Below are 23,607 nucleotides of genomic sequence, written 5' to 3'. Positions count from 1 at the left end.
TAGAGAAAGCTCCCAAAAGGGATTAAAAGGCAACAATTCATTGAATAGAAAGTGGCGGGTACTTCCGTTTGCCTAATGAAATTCTTGCAAGGTTATTTTTCCTATTATCATGATTTGAATTAAGAGGAAACAGTTAGGCTACTTCTAAAACTTACATCTTTGGCAGCCAAAAAATCATCGAAATCTTATGATATTCCACATTTAGGGTAACGAGAAAATATTTTGCTAACATTTGTAAACTAATAGCCTACTAAAGAAGCTAAGCCCAATGCTTGACAACATTCATGTGTAATATCAAATACATACAAAACCATTTCAGGAAAATTGCCTATTGTGCTTGTTATTTCGAAAACAATGTTATATAGTAGGCCCTATCGGCGCAACAGACAAATAGGCTATATTTAGATTACATTGCATTTGTGTAATGCCGTTTTAAATTTACCCGAGCAATTAGTCGAGGGAGCATTCGTTTTACTTACTTCAAACCGACCAGGAGCTAGCGTTGTGAGGTGGAAGGTTTCCATTAGTAGAGGCCTTCTTCGAAATAGCTGGTAGGCCCAATGCCATCACCTGTACAGTAGGCCACCACACTAAAACAGCTTCACGGTAGGCTAAAGATGTTTTCCTTGGTCTAACTAAGTAGATTTTAAGCAAGATGGTGTGGGCAGTTATCGATAATTCAAGTGAGAAGATCGGGTAATGATGGCTTTGACCGATAAACGCTAATTAAATGTGGCGGGTTGGCGCCCAATTTCACAAAGGCTATTCCGATTGGTTAATTATCTTGGCACAATGTGCAAAGGGGTCCAGTGTATTTGAAAACGAAGAATGTGTATAAAAATACAAAATATAGATAGTGACCACATTTCATTTCACCATTTTCTATAATTCTATCATCTATTATTTGACAACTGCTTTTGCTCTGTGTCATTACAACTTAATGATTTACCCATAAATATTTGGCCATAATCTCTTGGCATAGCCTACTTTTCGTTACTTATGGTTCATCCATGACCATGGTATGGGACAAATGTAGACATTTATGGTGTTTCATGTGTTGTAAATGCAGAAATGAAATCACAGGACATTAGGCAAAGCAAGTATGTATTTGGCCTAAAAGGGCCATAAATAAAACTTTATTCTCTCGATTTATTAACAAACCAGAGCGTCCATGGTTGTCTACCACAGCACTCAAAACATCTCATTCTGGTGCAGTCCTCGGGTCGAGAGACCCACTTGAGATACTTAAAGCCGCTGATAAATCTCAAGGTTCTCTTCGTCGCTTTATTTAGAAAAATAAAACAAAAACAAAATATTTGATAATACTGTACCAAACTGGTGGCAGAGCAGCTGGGAGGTCGTGTTTTCACGCAGAAAAGGGGGTGCTTAAGGAATGGGGGTGTGGGGGCTTAAACCAGAAAGACAACAACAACAAACGAAAAAAACCTGACAACTACGAAAAGAAAAAAAAAACGTCAAAGTTAAATCAACCTTGTTTAACAAAGCTGGAGCAGCATGCGCTGGCTTTTAATCACTGCAAGACCGCCGTCACTAGACTCCTCGTTCGAGTTCCTTCATCCCGGGACTGTCCCTTACCACTCTCTTGTCGCATTTTGCTTTAAAAACACATCTGAAATCATAGTATTCATAAGGATAAAAACCTATAGCAGCAAAAAGAGAAAAAACGAAGAAGTAAACAGCTATGGCGAGCGACCCCAGGTTATAAGGAAGGCGTGGGTTAATACAGAGGTCCGTTGGGTGAGTGCCCCAGGCGGGGGGGCTGATGGAGGAGGGGCAAGCGGGGGGGCCCCCACCAGCTCATCTCCCGTCCGCGGGCCCCCGCCCGAGGGAGGCTATGACGCGGCCGTAGCGCTCGCACAGCTCCAGGGTGGAGTAGGTGGGCAGCTTGGGAGGGTCGTGGAAGCTCTTGATTTCCGTCGAGCAGTCGAGCAACTTGGGGAGGAAGTCTGTCAGCTTCTCCTGCAGGTTCGCTAGAGGGGAGACGACGACAGAGGGAAGATTATTACCGTGGTTGTGCGTCAATCGCATTCAGTTCTCCCCCTTCCCCCCGTCCTCCATCACGAGACAAATATTTGCACAAAGATATGACTTCATGTTCCGGAACATGCTCTTCGAGGAAAACACAAACACATAAGAGGAACTAGGCTCTGGTTGTAGTTCTGGGAAGGTGCTATGGGGATGCCAGAGCTTTCTACAAATTGGTCGAGCTCAAGCCAGGAGGGACATCTCACAACCACTTTCTCTCTACTAGTCAGGGTGCTCGGGGTCTCCAACGCCTACACATGTCGACAACCGTTAGCCAACAATCGTCGTCAACAAGTGTCCATCTTCAATTCAGTCATTGTATTACTGTGCATCTGACCAGTCGACCTGCACTGCAAAAGGTGAACAGTGACAGAACAAACATCCGATTCCCTACAGTATCTCCCCCCCCCCACACACACCTCCCCTATCCTCTTGGTTCCTCCGTACTCAGGTGTGGGAGTCAGGTGGCTGAGCGGTTAAAAGAATCGGGCTAGTAATCAGAAGGTCGCTGGTTCGATTCCCAGCCGTGCAAAATTACGTTGTGTCCTTGGGCAAGGCACTTCACCCTACTTGCCTCGGGGGAATGTCCCTGTACTTACTGTAAGTCGCTCTGGATAAGAGCGTCTGCTAAATGACTAAATGTAAATGTACTCACACTCCATCTCCTGGCCCAGGTAGGAGCACCAGCGGTTCCTCATGTCCTCCACGGCCAGCAGGTCCTTCTCCGTGTCGTGGACCAGCAGCAGGGGGATGCACGGCACCACCAGCTCGTTCATGATGCTCAGCCCGTCGCTCACCTCGGGCTCCTCGCCCGTCTCAAACAGGGTCGCCGCATGCTCGTTGAGTTTCTGCGGGGGGGGGGGGGGGAAACGCGCAAACGCGCCAGGAGAGTTCAGGAAATTTGTTTGTTTGTCATACTCCTCAGACAAAGACCGGTATAGTATTTGCTCCCCCGCCCCCTCCTCCCTTTCCCCCCCGCTAAGCGCATTCATTAGCATTTAGACCATTTCAATCAGCCTCGCCGGCGGCTCAGGTAAGACACGGTCCCATTTGCGCCGACACAGTACGTGGTAGGCAACCCCTCAGACATCCTCAATGTCCCCGAATGTTCTCCAGTCGGCGGGGCTGACGTCCGCAGTGACGCACACGGGCACGTCTCATCTCTTCCCCCCCCCCCCCATCCTGCCTCGAAACCGACGCAGACCCAAACTCCCTGACCTCGGGGAGTCGGAGAGCCCTTTCGCAGGCCTCTCTCCGGAACCGGGGGACTAGTGGGTTTGGGGGGAATAGGCGAAACATCCCAGTACATTAACTATGTCAATGTTAGCAGTGTTTTCAATTAAAACAGAGCCCAGGGTAAACAGCTCGGTCGGGACAGGAGACCCAGGGATCTGGCCGGAGATCTGAGATGGCGGCCTGACTCGGAGCGGAGGGGTTAGCTGAGGACAGGGCCGTGTCTCAGGGTAATGTGTTTACACTCGCCAGGGCCTCCTGCTTCCTATTCCCACTCGGATGATTACATTATGAGCACAATGCCGGTGTAAGGTTACCGGGTGCAGCAGGCTACAGCATGCCCCCGAGGAGCAGGTTCTGGGGGGGGGGGGGGGGGTTTCTGGCGACGTCGCCTGGCTGCTCCCCACACCCAGCAGCCTGGGAGAGAAACGCTATGGAAACGGTAGTCTGGTTGGAGTATCGAACCGAGTTTTTGATCGCCGACCAAACTGAGAGCGTCTGCTGAAACGGGCTCCAGAGAATCTTTTTATGGGTCGTATATATATATATATATAAAAAAAATCTCAACTGCCAATGCAATGCCTCAGCAAGAACAAGCCATTTCTCATTTCCCTCCATCAATTCTCGAAATTACAGTGACACGTTCTCTGCACAGTCAGTTTGGCTGAGTCACTTTGACCCACTCCTGTAATTTGGAACCGAGAGGGGGGGGGGGAGGGGTAGGATGACCGAGTCGACCGGGGTCAGAGAGGGAGAGAAGCCGACAGCTTAAAAAAAAAACAATGTTCGTGTTCCGGAGGAATCCGCGCGTTCCGAAACGTTTCCTCCGTGGCCCATTCTTTCGATTACAGACGTATGAATGGCCAATTAAAACATTATCGTTATCGATCAAACGGATCGGTGCTTTACGGATGACTACAGAGGGCTCCGCGGCATTCGTTTTAACGTCTGGGAGAACTCGTGGAGCCTTGGCTTAAGAGTCCACTAACCTCATTAGGTAGACATGGAGGGACATCCATGTAGAGACACTGCATGGCTGTAAGTGCATCTGAGAGGGGGCAGGAGGGGGGAGGAGGGGGGGAAAGCACTCACCAGTAGACACTGCCTCCGGTAGCGACCGACGACCTCCTGGTCGTGACCCCGGTACGGCCCTTTAAGCAGCAGCTCTCCGTTGTACTGATAGGAGTAGATCAGGTACATCAAGGCCTCCACGTAACTGAACAAAAAAGAGAAACAGACCAACATTCAAAAAAAACATAATCGTTCGTCGAATACATGGTAGCATTGAGAGACGGGACTAACTTGTCCGTGGGGTTATGTTCCCAGGGAACTGAATGTGTGTTTGAAATGAGAACTACGCAGGAGAAGGAATGGCGTTGTGGCGGGATTCAACGCCACAAGTTCACGAAAGAAACAGAGGCTTTATCTATCGACTCGAACAACCGTCTTGATCTAAGACAGACGGGTTCTCAAGTCAAAGGATCTGCTGCCCTCTGGAGGTGGCTAGAGGGAAGTTCATGGCTTGCAAATGGCGAAAACAGCGGGGGTTTGCAGGAACACCAACTCTGTTTCGGAGTACGACACGGACACTAGTTCGACGTTCAGAATACGGAGTCGGGCGTTCACCTTTTCTTCTGGAACAATTCCAGGCCAATCATCAGAAAGACGGTTGTATCGCGAAAGTTCCTGTAGTCTTGATGCCATATCTAGGGAAATCAAATGACAATTAGCTCGAAAAAAGAAAGGATGCTGAACAGCGGGGGCAGAGACAAAGCACATCTATTACCATCACATCGATTTCAACGCGTCGGGCAAAAAGGTGCACGCGATCCGCCGAGCCGTACGCTGCACGCGTCCAGGCGCTTAGAGGTGCGCTCTTCTCTAGTGCGTTTTGTGGACGCCAAGTCGTCTCAGGGGAAAGCATTTTTAGGTATTTTTCCACCACACGCGAACGACCCTCCGACTCACCTCGTACTCCTCCAGGTTGACCTCCTCCGGCTTGATCATGTCCAGCTTGGCACGAGCCACGTTCATGACGCTCTTACACCTGTGGCCGGACGAGAAGGAGAAAGGGGAAGAAGGTGAAGAGGGGAGAGGGGAGTTACGAAAAGCCAAAACGATATGAGGAAGAGGCCGAGACAGGAAGAGACGAAAGGCGGTTGGGTCCGGGCGCTCCCTGGGTCTCGGAGAGGTACTTCGGGAGATGGAAACGGGACACAGTGGCCCTGGGCCTTGACACAGGCCGATTAATCACCCTTTAGTGCTGAGAACAGAACTAATCCGGTCCTCTGGAGGCTGCTATCGAGGCCACGCTCGCACGCAAATCTAATTATTTCGCTCAAAATAGGAGAGTGGAATCAATTTGCTCGTGAATATGGATCGCCCGCCGAACATTTTCAAAGTGTACATGACAATCTTGGACGCTGACCGAGGTAATCCAGTCAGTAACCTACAGTGATGTGGCATTTTTTCTCTCATTTGTCTCGGTTTACAGTTTCTCCCTTCCTAGGCAGCGTTCTGCAACAAAACCGACACAGCTTGGAGAAAGTTCAAACCCGGATACAGGTCTGACCTAGCTTACTAACCTCTGTGTATGACCGGACTGCTTTTTATAAACGCACAGCCTGAACGTAACTGGAACCGACTGTATAACTACAGGCAACAAACTGTTTGAAAAAGGCCGACTCATCGTTTGAGACGTGGAATTGGGCTTTGTCGCCCTCTGCTGGGGGCTTCAGGCTTGTCAACACTGAAGGGACAATTGTTCCTCGAAATAAATTCAATGACAAGGCCGCGAAGACGTGCGGCTGGCGGTCACCTTTCGTCAAAGCCCAGGTTCCTGTCGGCGAACTGCATGAGCAGGGTCCTCTCCAGGATCTTCTTGGGGGCCTGGTTCTGGATCAGGTACACGATCACGTGCTGCAGCCGGTAGTCGCTCTCGGGGGGCGTGTCCTCCTGAGCGAACCTCAGCAGGCGAGTGTACTCTACCTTGATGGCCTGAGAGAGAAAGAGAGAGAGAGAGACAGAGAGAGAGAAACAGAAAGAGAGAGAAAGACAGAGAGAGACATAGACAGAAAGAAAGAGAGAGAGGCAGAGAGAAACCGAGAGATGGAGACAGAAAGAAACAAAGAGAAACAGCGACAGAAAGACAGAGAGAGAGAGAGAGAGACAAAGAAAGAGAGACAGAGAGAGAGACCCGAGTGAGGACGAGACAGGCATCATCCCACGGCGGTGTGGACACGAATACAGATGTCTGCTAATGCACTTCCCTCCCGAGACCCTTCCCTGAGCTAAGCAGCCGAGTAACGGACGCAAATGTCAAATATCGGTCTCCTGCAAAGTCACTGCTACGACAACACACCAGAGGGCCGTTTAGAGCATGGGCGTCGTTGCCGAGCGACGGCTGCGAGCAAGCGCGACAGACGTCGACTACAGAGAGAGAAAAAGATGAATGGGACAGTTGCTGGGATGGCTGGCATGCAGTGGAAGACAGGGTGAAGGGAGGGAAAACAAAACACCAAATATGGGTTGCGAGAGGGAGAAAGAAGGAGAGGGCGTACCTTGAAGAAGGCCGCCTCAGGGCCAGACTGTTCATACACACCGCTGGACTTGCCAATGGCCATTATAATACCCTGCATGTTTGGGGTCATCATCGCCTGTCCGGGGAAGGGGTGGGGGGGGGGGGGGGTTACAACAGGACACACAGCAATCCTGGGATGACCTCGTTTCAAACGGGATGCACACGCCCCCCCCGCCCCCCAATGGGAACCGTGTCACCACAGGACAGGCAAACGCTGACACCGGCAGCTCCAACACCGGCGGCCATGCGCGTCGCAACGGTGCATAGACGGCGGTTAGCAGGGGGCCTCATGCACTCGGGGGGGGAGTCGCACACAGGCGTCCGGGAGGCGTGGCTTAGGGCAAGCCCCCCCCCGCCCTGTAGCCAGGTAGGAGCCGGCCGCGTGTAGCCAAGGCTCCGTGGGGGGTCACGACTAGCACGCGCCCGTGGGACCGGAGGCTTGTTAACCGCGCACCAGCGCCGGCCACAGAACGGAACACCGTCGAGGGTGCAGCCAAATCCAGCCAAACCAAACCCCTTGAAATAAGCCATGGTGCTGATAAACAGCTTCAGTCACACACAAGTAACACAAGCTGAATATACGCAAATTACACATGCTGTACTTATATACATCGTGTATATATATATAAAAGGCATATTCTGTGTATATATATATATATGTGTGTGTATTACATGAAAGGAATCTTAGACACCAAACCACGAGCGCATTCGAAAGCTACATTATCGGCAGCAAACACAGGTGAGGGCCTGAGGTTCGAGCTGAGGTTGTCTGTGAAGCTAAGGGAGCTCTCCAGACCTCAACGTGCTTCGGCGGCAACCAACCGGAGGGCTTGTGTGGACCCTCTGTTAACTCAAACCTAGTCGGATCAATCTAGAAAGAAAAAAAACGCCTTCCAGTGAAGGTCTGAGCCAGGCGGGGAGGAAAACCAAAACGAAGAAAACACCCATGCAGCTAGGACCCAGGAGACACCAGGGAGGTCGGGGAGGCCCTCCCCGCTCTCTCTACCTCGTCGTCGTACCCCCCCGCCTCCGACTCGATGACGAAGGTGCCCACGTGGGGAATGGCCACCTCCACCACCCGCTGGCCGCCGGCCTCGCCCTCGACGGGGGGGGCGGCGGGGGGGAGAGGGGGCGGGGGCAGGGGGGAGCTGGCCCGCCCCTCGACCTGGGCGGGGGGAGCCTGTGGAGAGAACGGGAGAGAGAGAGAGAGAGAGAGAGAGTGCGCGGGGGCTTGAAGGAGACGGACACAGGTGGGGATAGATGGCGACGTGGATGGGAGAGAGGGAGGGAGAGAGAGAGAGAGGGAGGGTGTTCGTTTCCATCCCTGGGGGATGCGAGCAAAGTCTGTCTTTTCGCCTTTGTCTCAGGTATAGTTCAGTCCCTCTCGTCGAGAACGACTGAAACTGAACCTTCCTTTTTTTTTATGCTATGATGATGAGGACGATGAGTTAAAACATAAATCAATACTGGTGTGCATGGCTATGTCGTGACTCAGTGATGACTTTGATAAGGTCAAAAGAGTACACTTGTGAAGTCAAGTCAGCCTGGTGGAGTCAAGTCTGTCTGGCAGGATAAAGGGAGAAATCTCACAGAGCTGAATTCCTCTGAACATAAAGGAGAGGCAGTATCTTCTGGAGTCAGCATTAGGGACGAGAGCCAGTGAGGGGGTGGGGGGTGCGTTGAGCAGGGCTGTGTGTGTGTGTGGGGGGGTCTTACTGCGTTCAGCAGGGCTGTGTGTGTGTGTGTGTGTGTGGGGGGGGTCTTACTGCGTTCAGCAGGGCTGTGTGTGTGTGTGTGTGTGGGGGGGTCTTACTGCGTTGAGCAGGGCTGTGTGTGTGTGTGTGTGTGGGGGTCTTACTGCGTTCAGCAGGGCTGTGTGTGTGTGTGTGTGGGGGGGGGGGGTCTTACTGCGTTCAGCAGGGCTGTGTGTGTGTGTGTGGGGGGGGGGGTCTTACTGCGTTGAGCAGGGCTGTGTGTGTGTGTGGGGGGGTCTTACTGCGTTCAGCAGGGCTGTGTGTGTGTGTGTGGGGGGGGGGGTCTTACTGCGTTGAGCAGGGCTGTGTGTGTGTGTGGGGGGGTCTTACTGCGTTCAGCAGGGCTGTGTGTGTGTGTGGGGGTCTTACTGCGTTCAGCAGGGCCTCGGGGCCCCTCTCCTCCAGCTGCTCCGAGGCGGCCCTGGCGATGGCCCTCTCCGTGTCCTCCTGCAGGTGCTTGGAGTCATCCGTAGGGGACGGCTGCTCCATGTACTCTGGGTCATGCTGCGGGTCTGGAGACACACACACACACACACACTGGTTGGTTTTTCTATCCTAGTGAGGCCCGACCATTCGCTCATTCCTGTTCTCCACCCACTAGCTCCTTAACCCTGACCGTGACCCTTAGGGTAGTTCTCGAACACAAGTTCAAAAACCCCCCCAAGGAAAGCATTTGAAGGGCCCAGGAAAAAGGACCGTCAAGGTCAAGTTTCTCATCCTTTACAAACACACACAAAGAGGTGAAACGACCCTCAACCAAGGGGGCCGACCGCGGAGGAAGATAACATTCTCCGGGCTAACAGTGTGGCGTTCTGTGGCGGTCACTCAACACCCATGTGCCTACTCAAGCATCGCCCCCCCCCCCCCACCCTCCTCAGAAACCCAGCTGGAATCTTCCCACCCACCATCGATCTGGCCATTAGGTATTCTCGTCTGCACAGCAGCGCGTGACCCTGACCTGAGTTGTCGGGCGGGCTGGGCTGCGTGCTCATTGGCTGAGGGGAGGCGGCGGAAGAAGCGGCGGCGGTTGCCGAGGCGGTTGCCAGGGCGGCGGCGGCCAGGGCCAGCTTCTCCTGCTGGGCCTTGCGGGCCTGGAGGAGGTCCCAGTCGGCGAGCTCCTTGTCGAACAGGTGGTTGTCCTCCTTCACCGAGAGCTTCAGGTCGGCGGGCAGCTTGTCCAGGCCGCTCAGCATCTGACCCGTCTCCTTGTCAAACTCCTCTGGGGAGCGAGAGACACAGAGAAAGGGAGAGAGGAGAGACAGAGAGAGAGAGGAGAGACAGAGAGAGACAGAGAGAGACAAAGACACAGAGAGAAAGAGACAAACAAAGAGAGAGAGAGAAAGAAAAGATACAAAACGTCAGCCTATGAGCTGACGTTTTGTATTTTGTCCTTCAACGTTTTGTTGAAGGACTTCAGTCCGTCAGACTGAAGTCCTTCCAGTCCAGTCAAGCACTCGCGAAACAAAAAAACAGGCGTGTCAGCGGAACAGCAAAGTGAAACCGACCAGGACTAAACAGATAATACCGGTCACCCCATTAGCAGTAGTGGGACTACCAGAGAGGCGAGGGAGGGGGGGGGGTGTACCTTCAATGAGGAAGGGCTTCTTGTCATTGATGTACATGAGGCAGTAGGCGCTGGCGTTGCGGTAGCCGCCGAACGAGTCGCGCACCAGCTCCTCCCAGGACGACTTGGTGACGGAGATGTCGTTGTACTTCATCCAGCGCCGCTGGTGCGGGTCGTAGATGTACGCCCAGTAGTGGCCCGCGTTGGCCTGGCCCTCGTGGACCAGCACGGCGTGGAGCCGGTAGGGAACCTTTCGTTTGAACATTTTTAAAAGGGTCAATAACATGTTTCAAAAGTGACATTGTCGTGAACAGAGCACGTTGAAGTTTAAATGTGGTAGGAGGGCGTGCGGGGTGTTGGGCCTCTCTCTCTCTCTCCCCCTCCCTCTCCCTCTCTCTCTGTGTGTCAGTTCAATGGGCTTTATTGGCATGAAAGAATGTTCATGTTCAACATGTTCAACGGTGGAATTCCAGCAATATACTTATATCTCTCTCTCTCTCTGTCTCCCTATCTCTCTCTCTGTCTCTCATCTCTCTCTCTCTCTCTCTCTCTCTCTCTCTCTCTCTCTCTTTGTCTCTCATCTCTCTCTCTCTCTCTCTCTCTGTCTCTCATCTCTCTCTCTCTCATCTCTGTGTGTCTCACCTGCATCATGGACTTGTCAGAGTACATCAGCTCGATGGTTCTGTGGATCCTGGAGATGCTTCCCTGGAGATCTGCAGGGAAGCATCGTGTTGATTAATCACAGTTGTGGGACATTCAGGCGTGTGGGTGTGTGTTTGCGTGTGCACTGTGTGTGTGTGCTGTGTGCGTGTATGTGTGGGTGAGTGTGTGTGTGTGCGTGCGTGTGTAATGGTAAGTGTGTGTGTGTGTAATGGTAAGTGTGTATGTGTATTTGTGTAATGGTAAGTGTGTGTGTGTATGTGTGTAATGGTAAGTGTGTATGTGTGTAATGGTAGGTGTGTGTAGGTGTGTGTGTGTAATGGTAGGTGTGTGTGTGTGTGTGTGTAATGGTAGGTGTGTGTGTGTAAGTGTGTGTGTGTGTGTGTGTGTGTAATGATAGGTGTGTGTGTGTGTAAGTGTGTGTGTGTAGTTGTGTGTGTGTGTGTGTGTGTGAGGGTACCGCGGGTGTCGTTCTCCACCTCCCTCCTCCAGCGGTGCAGGCAGCCCTCCAGCACCCCCAGCTCCTCCTCGGTGACGTGGCGCGGGGCCGGGTGCATGGGCATGTCCGGGGGCAGCCGGGACTGGGTGAAGGGCTTGTGGATGGGCACCCTCTGCTGCTGCGGAGGCAGGGGCAGGCCGGAGGGGCCCGTAGCGGGGCCGGGGCCCTCGGGGGGGCAGGAGGGGCCCTGCTCAGCTGGGCTGGAGACAGAACGCTGGAGTTATCTTCCACATGCAGTGCAGCGCCAACGTCTTTGGCACCCGAAATATTTTGATATTAATATTCTTAAATCATTATTTTGTCTCCTGTACAACCAAAAGTGTGGCAATATGAGACATTTTTGTTTATTTACATTTACTTTCGATTATTTATGAAATGATTTTTGCTTCCCTTTTTCGAAAGTTTATTAGTGCCCAACACTGTACACACAGAACTCCTTTCAAGTATGGAAACTCTTATCAATGAAAGCAGAAACGGAATCCGTGATTGGAAATGATTCATCCATGCCTCGGCCTTGACGGCAAAAATGCCAACATTTTGTCATTGTCGTTGTTTTACAGGCGATGGTGTTATTTACCTCGCAGCGGGCAGCAGTTGCCCTGTTGTGCCACTAGGGGGTGCTGATATGTCGATGTCCTCCACTGGGGAGGTGCAGACAGGCTTGCTGGAGGCAAACTCCATGGCGTACTGCAGGACATCTGCCAGAGGAAACCTCTTGGGGCCAGAGCCATAGCTCAGATACCTGAGAGGGGGAGGGAGAGAGAGGAAACCAGGCAGGGAGGGAGGGAGAGAGAGGAATGGAGGAAAGGAAAGGGAGAGGGAGAGAGAGGAATGGAGGAAAGGAAAGGGAGAGAGAGAGAGAGAAGGAGTGAGGACAGGGAGAGAGAGAAAACCAGGCAGGGAGGGAGGGAGAGAGAGGAATGGAGGAAAGGAAAGGGAGAGAGAGAGAGAGAAGGAGTGAGGACAGGGAGAGAGAAAACCAGGCAGGGAGGGAGGGAGAGGGAGAGAGAGAGAGAGAGAGAGAGAGAGAGAGAGAGAGAGAGAGAGAGAGGAGGAAGAGAGGCAAGGAGGGAAAGGGAGCAAACAAAGGAAGGAGAGAAAGCGCTGGCATCAGAGGCTGTCGGCCATTCGACCTAACCATCTCCGTGACGAGAGCGTCCAGGCCTGCCGGTCTAAGGGGGGCGCTCTGGGAGAGCGGGGGGGGCGTACCTCTCCAGGCGCTGCTGCAGCAGGGTCAGGTGCTCCTTCAGCCTCCGGATCTCCTCTCTCTTGATCCGGGTGATCTCCCTGTTCCTGTCCATGTACCTGAAACCAGCACACACACTGTCCTGAGCACACTGGCACACCCACTGGGACACCCACTGGGACACCCACTGGCACACCCAATGGGACACCCACTGGGACACCCACTGGGACACCCACCGGGACACCCACCGGGACACCCACTGTCAAAGTGGCATTTGAAAGCAAACTGCTATTTGTGGGATTCAGAAATACAAAAGAAAAAAAACTGTGGATTCAGATCTTCGGCTGACCTGTCCATGTAGAGCATGGAGGGGAACTCCAGCTTGTTGTGGATCTTCTCGGGTCGACCCAGCGCCTGGTTGAACTCGAATCTCGAGAGTTCGAAGGTCAACACAGGAGGGAGCTCTGTGAACCAGTGCTGTGGGGAAAAGACGGGGGGGGGGGGGGGGATTATGGTCTGCTCCAATTGCTGCTCTCCTTTCAAGCAGTTAACACGGTAGGCTCGCCGTGGGACTTAAGGACTCATTTCTATCCACCAGAAGGGAGGGAGTGAGTCAGGGAAGGAGGGAGGGAGGCAGGGGAGGAGGGAGTGAGGCAGGGAAGGAGGGAGGCAGGCGAGGAGGGAGTGAGGCGAGGGAGGCAGCGGGGTAGGGAAGCAGGATTGGTATGTGCTGGGCGCTTGTGCTGCACCGCAAAATTCAAAATCCCTTTCAGTCCCGCGGAGCCCTGGGAGGAACATCCAGGTCTCCTCTCCTGACTCCACGGTCCAGGTCACCCGCTCTGCCCTCACCCCACCCCCCCCCCTCCCAGGTCTCACCCTCAGTCCACCTCCCTCGATCTCTGTCTCTCTCTGTCTCTCTCTGTCTCTCTCTGTCTCTCTCTGTCTCTCTCTCGTGGAATGTGCCACACCCGCATTCCTCTGCTTCTCCCTCTTTCTACCCCCTTCTCTCTCTCCTTGCATCTCTCTCTTTCCTTACCTTTTCCCCTCCCTCTCTCTCTTACTTACTTTTTCTCCTTCACTCTCCCTCCCTCCCTCCCTCCCTCCATCCCCTCCCTCCCTCCCTCCATCCACTCCCTCCCTCCCTCCCTCCATCCCTCCATCCACCCACCCACCCACCCACTCCCTCCCTCCCTCCCTCCCTCCCTCCACTTCCTCCCTCCCTGTGTGTGTGTGTGTGTGTGTGTGTGTGTGTGTGTGTGTGTGTGTGTGTGGCACAGTCGAGGGCTGTTGCTGCTGGTTGCATGTGCAGTGTGGTTATTTTTGAGCATGTGTTTGTGTGTGAGTGTGAGAGAGTGCGAGTGTGTGAGGGCGTGTGTGAATGAGAGCGTGTTTGTGAGAGTGTGAGTGTGTGTGTGTGAGTGCGTGTGCGTGTGTGTGTCTGTGTGTGAAAGTGTGTGTTGTGTGTGAACTGCTGACCCTCCTGGCCAGACTTGGCAGTGCTCTCGGCAGAGTGAGAGAGCGACTCGATCTCTCCCTCGATCATGGCCGCCTCCAGACACTCGTGAAGGTCCTTGAAGCCGTTCACCTGCAGAGGGTACTGGCCAAACATCTCCGTGTTCTCAAACTTCTTTCCTGAGAAGGGAACACACACACACACACACACGCCAAACCATTAACAACTAGTTCACAACCATTTGCTTCCTCGTTTCATCTCAACACCTAAATGAACCGAATGGGCCAAATGTTCATGAGAGGCACACGGCTGTGTGAGGGGTGCTGCCAAGCAGCCTGGTCCGTGTGTGTGTGTGTGTGTGTGTGTGTGCGTGTGTGCCATATGGGACGTCAGGGAGGAAATGGGTCAGGCCTTTCGTGCTCGTTTACAGCCGAGGTGATTTTCCACTGTTCCGCACCGTTCTGTGCAGAGCCAGCACTTCCAGCAGGCAGCTCTTTGGAACTCTCCCTCTCTCCCTCCTTTCCTCCCTCTACCTCTCTCTCCCTCCGTCCCTCCCTCCCTCCCTTCTCTCCCTCTCCCTCCCTCCCATCTCTCCCTCTCTCCCTCCCCCCCACCCCCCATCTCTGCCTCACTGGCAGCCATGAAAGGCAGGACCTCCAGACCCCAGCAAGGGTAGAGAGAGAGAGAGTGAGAGGGGGGGAGGAGGAGGGAGGAGGGGGGGGGTGCAGAGGGGACATGCAGATGAGGCGCTGAGGTCACGCGAGGAGCAGATGTGTCTGGCGGGCGCTTCTCTGGTATTGTCATGCATAATAAGCGCAATGTCAATCAGGCGCCAAGGTCCTCCAGGATCAATGCACCCCCCCCCCCCCCTCCCTCACCCCCGGTTCTTCTACATGTGCCACCTCTCATTAAAAGCAGGTCAACTTTCATTACCGGGGGGGGGGGGGGGGGGGGGCTGGGGAGGAGGTGCGAGGAGACACTTTCACTCTCAGTCTCTCTCTCAGTCTCTCTCTCGCCTCCCTTGCACCCGAGTTCCACTCCATCCTCTCACCTTCCAGAACCCCCACGGCCAGAAAGCGCCCATAGAACAGCTCCACCATCGGATTCTTGGGCTTCTCTCCCCTCCCTGGAACGAGAAGAACAGTTACGAGTCCACACACGCACGCACGCACGCGGGTGACTGACACAAACGCCAGGTTTTTGCTTCGACGCCCCCGCTTGAATTCTCGGTTGAAAAAAGGGTCAACGCGTGATCCCATACGTGAACACGCTTCTCCTACGAGAACCAAGCATGCGTGTTTACATTTAGTCATTTAGCAGACGCTCTTATCCAGAGCGACTTACAGTAGTTACAGGGACATTCCCCCCGAAGCAAGTAGGGTGAAGTGCCTTGCCCAAGGACACAGTCATTTTTCACGGCCAGGAATCGAACAGGCAACCTTCTGATTAATAGCCCGATTCCATAACCGCTCAGCCACCTGACCCCCAGTGTTTAGAGGGTGCCCTCCCCCCCCGGCAGCCGGAGGGTTGAAGATGTTTACCTGTCCTCCTCCGCCTTCATCTGGAAGGCGTCCTCCAGCCAATCCAGCAGCTTGTGGGTGAACTCACTCACATCCTGCTGTGGGCACCACAGAGGGAGAAAGAGAGAGGGGGGGGGGGGGGGGGGAGAGAGAGGGGGGGGGGGGAGGAAGAGGGGGGGGAGGAAGAGGGAGAGGGGGGGAGAGAGAAGGGGGGGGGGAAGAGAAAGAAAAAAGAAAGAGGGAAAAAAAAAACAGCAAGAAAGAAAGAGCGTGAAAGAGAACAAAAAAGGAGACACATTAAAACTCCTTTTCTTTAGGGCACGCACCAAGGTCAAGAGGCTCCAATTTCCAACGACGCCTGGAAGCAATGAACAAAGCCCAAACACAGTAACATAAACCCACGGCACATCAACTGGGTGTGGTGTTTGGCCCCTGCCGATGCAGTATAGTGCAGTGTCGATGCCAGGGTCAGGGGGCCCTTCCTGCCCCACCCACCTGGGTCCCTGCCCCCCCCAGCCTCCTGGCCACACGGACACCCTCCCTAGACCTCTGGCCAAAAACATTAGCTCGGCGCTATCGCCCTCTGGACACTTGTCATATTCCCATTAGGCTGGAGCGTATTAGCATATCCGGGCTAATCCCTGGTCGATACGATTTTGCGCGGTCCTTTCGGTGGAGGCGTCGCGGGGCTGCGGGATTGACGTTTCTAGACGAGGTGAGGTTTAGGGTGAGCTGGAGGTGTCCGGAACGATGACAGTCGGCGGAGTCAGCGAAACGTTTATTGGGGGAAGGGTTCAAATCGTATGTCGTAGGTACATTAAAGAAGGTGGTGGTGGGAGGGGGGGGGGGGCAGCTGTCAGGGAGACAAGAACAAGAACTAATGGTGTTTTATTATTCGCAGTATTATATGCTAATACTACTACCAACACCCAACCCATACTACTACTAACAAGTAGTAGTTCAACTTCCTCCCAAAACAATGTTTGTCTACAAATATGTTTAATGTGTCTCCCTCTTCAGGTCTCCAGGGCCGAGGAGACCAACCACGCTGCTCCCTCCGAGAGGCCATCCCCCCCCCCCAGCTCACCTGCTGGGACTCGCTGGACTTGAAGGCGTCCTTGAGGATGTCCACGGCGCGCGACGGGTCCACGTACTTCCTCTTGGAGCCCACCATGAGGGAGAAGAGGGTCCGCAGCTCCTGCATGAAGGGCAGGTTCCTGTGCTCCTGCGGGGGGGGGGGGGGGGGGGGGGGGGGGAGAGAGGGGAGGAGGGGGAAGGGGGGGAGGGAGGGAGAGGGGAGGAGGGGAGAAGGGGTAAAGGGAGAAGGCGAGGAAGGGTAAGGGGGAGGCGGGGGGGGAGGGGACGTTAGTGTGACAAGTTTCCCCCCACCCGTCCTCTCCGGCGCCCCCTCCTTGCACGCACACTCACATCCTGGTATCAGCTAACGGAGATGGGCCACCTACCTCTGCTCTCCACCCGACTCCCGTTCAGCTCCAGGTGAAAGGGTTTATTTAGCCATTAAAACGATCTAATGATAGCTACTGGTACCGTCGCTCGCACACAGCTGAATTACCCCGGCAAGGTGGGGGAGGGTGGGGGGGTGAAGTATGTCACACTGGCTCAAGACCCTAAACCTTCGCCTTAACCCCTAGCTCGCAAAACGCGCGCCATTTTGAACATTTTCCCCATCAGTCTTCTGCAAACCGACCCAAAAACGCCAGCGTGCTTTTAAACCAGACGCCGCCCAGCGCAAAGGATTAATGAGAACGTGTGTGTGTGTGTGTGTGTGTGAAAAGACACATGTAGGCCCCCGTGGCACGGTCTCATTCTTCAAAGTCAGGGATATTGATGACAGATTAGGACCCCCTAATCTCTCTGCCGGGTACGGAGCGAGCCCCGGCCGTGACACACGAGGGACTAAGACCCAGGCGAGGACTGGAGCTATAGGACTACAGCAGAGGCTAAGCCCCGATTAGTGGATGTGCGTTAACCGCCCTACAGTTGGGCCCGCCGTCGCCGGGATACAGAAGGGAGGGGGGGGGGGGGGGGGGAGTGGTGGTCGCTGGGTGAGGCTAGGCCCAAGCAGAGGAAGGAACAACCCCCCCAATGGCGAAGGCTCATTTTCCCGGTGGGGGTCGATGCTGGGTACAGGAACCAGGGTCGAATCAAGGAATCTCCTTCCGCCTCTCGTCCTCTACTCCTAGGCTAGGGGGCGCCAGGCTGAGCCCCCCCCCCCCCCTCGCGGCTGCATGTATAGACCCAGAGAGCACTCCAGTCCAAACTCCTCACAGCTAATGGGAGACACTCTGACCCACGCTTCCGGACCTACATCTAAGGCCCTCTGACCCCGCTGAGAAACCCTGAGGGGAAGTCTCCCCTGCTGCAAAGCTGGGACAACCACCAGCCACGGCCGACCCACAGGGGTCGAGTCGCGCTTTCCAGGGGTGTGTGTGTGTGTGTGTGTGTGTGGAGGGATAGCCAGCTACCTAAGTATGTAGCGCTCTGCAGGGGAAGGAACTGTGCGAAAGGAACTCTGGCGGCGAATGCCCTCTCCTCGTTTTCTTGACATAGCGGGAGTTGTTTTTTTCCCCCACCCCGACTGCCGCCGAGGATTTGGGCCTTAAGCCTCGCTCTGCTGAGAGCAGATAAATATGTCTTGTCAGTTCGAGCCGTGTGTGTGTGTGTGTGTGTGTGTGTGTGTGTGTGTGTGTGTGTGTGCATGTGTGTCGCTAACCTTCTGGTTGCGAGGCAGGTCCTGGACTCTGGCAGGAGGAGCATAGTGAAGAACCAGTCTCTGGAACTCCAGCAGGTTGAAGAGAGACTAGAACAAGACAACAAGCACACGACACGCTCATGAAACGTTTCCAACAGGCGTCATATTCCTAAACCAAATGAGCTCCCAGACGGTCTATCGAGGGGGCAGACATAGGTTGGGTTCCGTACATTGGATGTAGCCACTCTGCTAATACAGGCTAGTGCTGCATTTGTGGGTCTGACGAAACCAAAAGGATTCCAGGCGCATAAAGACCTCCGCTATAGGTCACAGATTATATAAAAGAGCTGCTCGGTGGTCCGAGGGTGAGGCGTGTGCAAAGAAAGCAGGGTTGTTGACTCTGAATCTGGGATTCCCAGAAGAGGCATTAGGGCTGGGTGCGCTGCCATCTATCTCCATGGTAGCTCACGTTACCCTCGGGGCTCAGCGTCATGTGACGGTGTATCCAGTGTTCATCACGCATATTTCATCTCAGGTCACATTCCACAAGGGCCTCTGCGAGGTTAGATTCGCTAATCCAATCTTAGTTTTTTTTTTTTTGTGTGGACAGGATAGCCAGGGCTTCTCATCGAATTCAATCCTGCTTGGGGACTTACAAAGACCCCGATTGTAAGGCTTTCGCAATGGGACCTTTTTGTCCGGTCAGGGATGGAGATTCGATTCAGATCCGTATATGTTTAGTGTTTTGCACCTCCCTGCCACAGTAAAATTCCATGTTTGTATAACATACATGGCGAATAAACCAAATTCTGATTCTGATTATTCTGTGTTTCGGTGAGAGTTTGGCAGAGTCTGGAGTGTGTGTGTGTGTGTCTGCGTGTGTGTGTTACCTGGATGACGGCGCTGAACCAGCAGGTGTTGCCCACATTCTTCAGGCCCACGGGGCAGTTGTCGGTGCGCTTCCTGTCGTGGGGGTTGGGGGAGTCGCTCCACGCCTCCGTGTGTGTGCGCTTCAGGCTGGCCTTGTTCTCCGCGATGCTCGCCTCCAGGACCCTGCGGGAGACCCCACCCACACGCACGAGCTCAAAACAGGGCTGCGTCTCGGCCCTCCATTTGGGCTTTTTGAGGAACCCTGGAAACCCCACCCCCCACTCCCGACCCCCCCCGCCCCCAGGCCCGGAGCCCCACCTGCTGATGGCCTGCTCCTCGTCCGTGATGCCCGTCTCTCGGAAGGCCCGGCTGGACTCCTCCAGGCTCAGGGCGATGGCTCTCTGGAGGTCGTCCTTGTCGTCCCCCGTCAGGTCGATCACGTCTGGGGAAGCACAAGCAGCGGCGTCAGGGCGTAGGACGGTCCGCGACGTGGACAGGACGCTCGCGGAAATCGGTGGAGATACTACACCGGATGCGTTGGGTCTGCCTTTTTAGATTTAAAAAGGTAAACGTAGCTAAAGATAGGTATACAATTGACAATTAGGGGTAATTATATTGATATAAACTGGATTTGGTGTCAAAGAAGCCCATACGCTGGATTTAATTCAATTGTTTACGCTTTCCAGTGAGGGAGTTCTTCCTTCAGGTCCCTCCTTCATGACAGTCAGCAGAGCCTGCAGGAACATGACCTTCTCTTGCCGCTTCCCACATAGTCCTCCCTCCTCCTCAGATAAGACATGACCCTCTCCGGCATTCCTCACCCATGACCACACAAGGCTACTTCGGCAAATTCTTCGTGGTTTCCTCCCCCCACCTCCCCCCCTGCCGTAACTTGCACCCTTTACCTTGTTGCTCACTTAAAAAATAAAAAATAAAAAAAAGTTCTAAACCGCAAAGAAACTACGTTTTTTCTCTCCCCCCAAATAGCTATGCCTGTGGTGTATCGCTAGAAATGCAGACGGGCTGAATCTCTTCGCGGAAGTCTCCCGGTGGTTTCGGGGTGCGGCGAGGTCTGTCCGTGTGGTCGGGTGTGTGTGTGTGGGGGCCCTGTGAGGCGAGCGGCTGGTACTCACTGGTGTCCGCCTGGCTGCCCACGCTGATGTATCTGTCGTTGGCCACCTGGGAGGTCTGGTAGTAGGTGGTTTCATCCTGCTGAGGGACCTTGGCGTTCTTCTCCGTCAGAAAGGCCACCGCCTCGGCCAGGTCCCCGTTGCTGACCTGAGGGGGACACGGGGACGGTTGGTTCTTCCGGGGGGGGGGGGCTTCAAACCGACTGCGGCTAGGATGATTATGCTACGACTGTGTTATGACTAACACTGATTATGTTGGGGTTATGCGGAGGGGTTTTGATCATTCCCGACTTGATTCGTTTGGTCTTGTTTTGAAAAGGACTCAGATGCACGTTTCGGTTAAACCTGACGTGCCTGTTGAAGTTCATGAAAAGCAATTTTTCAACTGATCAAAGGCCCAACAGTCTGGAAGCTATATTAGGCTAAGGAATAATACACATCATAATTGAAAATCAAAAGACCTCAAAAAAAAAGTGGGGAATTAGATAGGGGAATTCAGGAGCAGCGAGTGAGCGTCACCCTGACATCAATGTTACAAAGTGCACCTGCCGGGCATGGAAGTGTGAATGTGTATGGATCTAGGAGAAATGGTGTGTGTGTGTATAAGCGTGTGTGTGTGAGAGTGTGCGTGTGTGTGTGTTACCTGCAGGGCCTGCTGGAGCAGCTGAACATCTGTGGTGCCTGTAACCTCCCTCAGCTGGTTCAGTAGAGTCTGTTGGTGCTGTCGGGGGGAGGGGGGGGCAGGGGTGAGAGGGCAAACACAGGCGGCCAGACCAGAAGAGACGGGGACGGAGCGATCCGGAAGAGGGATGGAGATGGAGCAGGCCAGAGAAAGAGAGAGAGGAGACAAGATTTCTGAGGAAAACATTTCTCCATTTTATAAAAAAGAAAAGCAGGCGGGCTTGCCAATGGATTCCCCGACCATAATGTACCCACGAGTGAACAAAACACAACCAGGTTGTGTTTTGCTTGGCCGTAGCAGGGAAATCTGCATTTGTGCGCCACGCTCAACGTGACAGTGTCCTGCTAAAGAGTGCAGCTAAAAGGTTTTCGCTCGCGTCAAACCCAGCCGGGGGTAGACGAGCGCTTACCACACACAATGCCCGGCCCCACCGTCACACAGTGCATCCTAACGCCCCTGTCCCTGACTGAGTGCACTCCGAACAATGGCCGGGTGCACTTACCGTCGAGACTCGAGGCTACAGTCGGCTGCTCTGGGTACTGGCAGAGCGGCCTACACTTTCATGTGACTCGCGGGGTAAACAACACGTCATGTGGGCTGTGTGTTGTGTTAGGAGTTGCAGCCTAACTCCTCCAGCCTTGGGTTCAGTTCAGTTCAGTTCTTCCTGGTAGAATAACGACCAGCGTTTTCATCCGACTCAGCAGTGAAAGTATTCTCCCGGAGGAACCAGTTTTTCGTGGGGGCCATTAGAGCGAGCGATAACGGCCCGAGGTCACACCTCTGTTCGAGTAACAGTATCTAAATTATGTAGCGAGCCCTCTGCCTCGGGCCTAGCCAAAGTCGAGGCGGCTGGCCAAGCCTTGCTGAGCAAACAAACCACTCCTCCCTCGACTGGAATTTTAGGAGATTGCACCAAGGGGTGCTTCGGAAAGTTTTGCACGGCCACCGAAATCGCTGCTGCGTTCAATTAAGGGGAACAGGAATGCGACGGGGGCCCGGATTCCGAAGGACACAAGTCTAACCTGGTTCATTCACGCGGCTAATGAAGCCAATTGTGTTCCGGGGGGGGGGGGGGGGGGGCTGGCGCATTTCTCTCAGCGGTACGTAGGCCTTGCTCTATAGGGAGGTCAAGCCTGTTTGGGCTTCACATGAAAGCCTCGTGTACACAGAAGCACTAACACACTCGCTCATTCGTTCAGCGTAGGGAACGACACCACCATGGTTTAACTGGCCGGCCAAACTCATAGGGAGGATACTCTGAGGCGCTGAGACAGGCTATAGGAATGAATAACAATTACAACATGTCTGACCAGTCTATGACTCTGCATTTCCAATGTGAGAGGATATGGGCAAAGTTATACGCAGGCTGCTATGCAATAACAGGAAAGGAGACAAATTATTGTCCATATATCCCAAAGAAAAGAATTGTTTCCAATGAATGGGTCTCTAGACACCTTCACTTTTTATTGCACCTGGTAAATATTGCGTAGCAGAAGCTTACTACTGTCTTTAATAGAATATATTGAGATAATCTACTAGTAAGACTGGTAACCTGGGAGAATTTCTGGAACTGTGAAAAAAGTTGTATATCTTAAGAACCAGTTTAGCTACAGGCATCAGTTATATAACCAGGCGTGGTGAAGCAGTATTCTAAGTGAGGCTGTGTTCAGGCTGTATAAGTCAGCTAAGCAGATCATTAGATCACAACTAGTTAGCTAACAAGATACTGTGCATAGACTTTGTCATTCCAGATAACAGATTGGGAGAAAATAATTATGCTGATGTATTATTTGGGCTAGTAGCTATTTACCAAGGAAGTACCATTGGTATTGCATGTTACTGTTGTTAGCGTTGCAAGTATTAGCAATGTCACAAAACTGACCGAGACAGCAAGTTGAGGTCAATTTGCTTACAAACACTGCAAGACATGTTTTCTAGACGTCAGCTTGGCGATCTAGTTCAGTTGTCACAGCCTCACAAGGAGACCTGCCAAATGGCATGTTAGTTCATCTATGCTGTTACAGCTGGCCATGGCTGCACGTAAACAAACATATCACAACAGTCATTTGAGAGGGGCACTCAAGCGCCAGAGCGTATCGCTAGGCGTGTCACCACCAGTTGGATAAACCAGCGCAGCTAAAATAGCTAGCAGCAGCTAGCGAGTTAGATAACTTAGCAACCAAGCTAGCTAGCTCTAGCTACAGTACCATTCTAATTTGTTTTACATCGAGTGCCAGCGTTTGGTTAAACGCAATCAGAGTATTTAGCTTCCTATGTGCTCGACTCCTAGGACCTGACGCCACACTTGCACACACAGATAACTACCCCGCTAGATGGCTAACTTTACCTGCTATTATGCTAGCCATGTAGCCTAGCAAATGAGAAGGAAAACATTGGGCTTTACACGCAGGCTTACCTTCTGAGAATGCTGCTGGAGGACATTCTGCTCCACGGTCATGGCCGGTTCAGAATGAAACGAAAATGTAGTCAAGCCAAGGCAAAAACGCCTATTTAGAACCAAATGAAATTAAACAACAGCTAAGATGTGCCTCTCTTACTCAGCTCGATAGCGGGCGCCATGGGAAATGCATAATAGATGAAAAAATACAAGCTCCTAGATAGCGCTCGATCGCTTTTTTGTTCGATTGCTCATGTCTTGGTGAACTGCATTTACGTCACGGTTCAAGCTCTCTTGAATGACGTAATTTGCTACTTTA

General features: G+C 53.2%; 1 protein-coding gene across 3 annotated transcripts; it reads right to left on the bottom strand.

The window, feature by feature from the left end:
* Positions 1–1,098: 1,098 nt before the first annotated feature.
* Positions 1,099–23,488, bottom strand: usp25 (ubiquitin specific peptidase 25). 3 transcript variants are annotated; one of them, XM_067228668.1, is made up of 26 exons: positions 23,307–23,488; positions 20,852–20,929; positions 20,212–20,356; positions 19,397–19,520; positions 19,099–19,261; positions 18,230–18,316; positions 16,583–16,720; positions 15,517–15,593; positions 15,027–15,097; positions 14,002–14,154; positions 12,872–13,001; positions 12,546–12,641; positions 11,914–12,078; positions 11,298–11,536; positions 10,820–10,890; positions 10,199–10,427; positions 9,572–9,832; positions 8,983–9,125; positions 7,866–8,039; positions 6,840–6,935; positions 6,098–6,276; positions 5,248–5,326; positions 4,906–4,985; positions 4,372–4,495; positions 2,702–2,894; positions 1,099–1,991 (listed from the first exon to the last, which is right to left on the bottom strand). In XM_067228668.1, the coding sequence occupies exons 1-26, from the start codon at positions 23,346–23,348 to the stop codon at positions 1,819–1,821; spliced, it is 3,510 nt and encodes a 1,169-aa protein (XP_067084769.1). In that variant the 5' UTR covers positions 23,349–23,488; the 3' UTR covers positions 1,099–1,818. The 3 variants fall into 3 exon arrangements, with proteins under 3 accessions (XP_067084769.1, XP_067084770.1, XP_067084768.1); XM_067228669.1 differs by lacking the exons at positions 6,840–6,935; positions 7,866–8,039 and having other exon boundaries at positions 23,307–23,486; XM_067228667.1 differs by lacking the exons at positions 6,840–6,935; positions 7,866–8,039; positions 15,517–15,593; ... (5 more) ...; positions 20,852–20,929; positions 23,307–23,488 and having other exon boundaries at positions 15,027–15,120.
* Between the last annotated feature and the right edge of the window lie 119 nt (positions 23,489–23,607).

The sequence above is a fragment of the Osmerus mordax genome, chromosome 25, assembly GCF_038355195.1.
Source record: "Osmerus mordax isolate fOsmMor3 chromosome 25, fOsmMor3.pri, whole genome shotgun sequence".
NCBI lineage: Eukaryota > Metazoa > Chordata > Actinopteri > Osmeriformes > Osmeridae > Osmerus > Osmerus mordax.
This window is presented reverse-complemented; position numbering and strand designations above follow the sequence as displayed.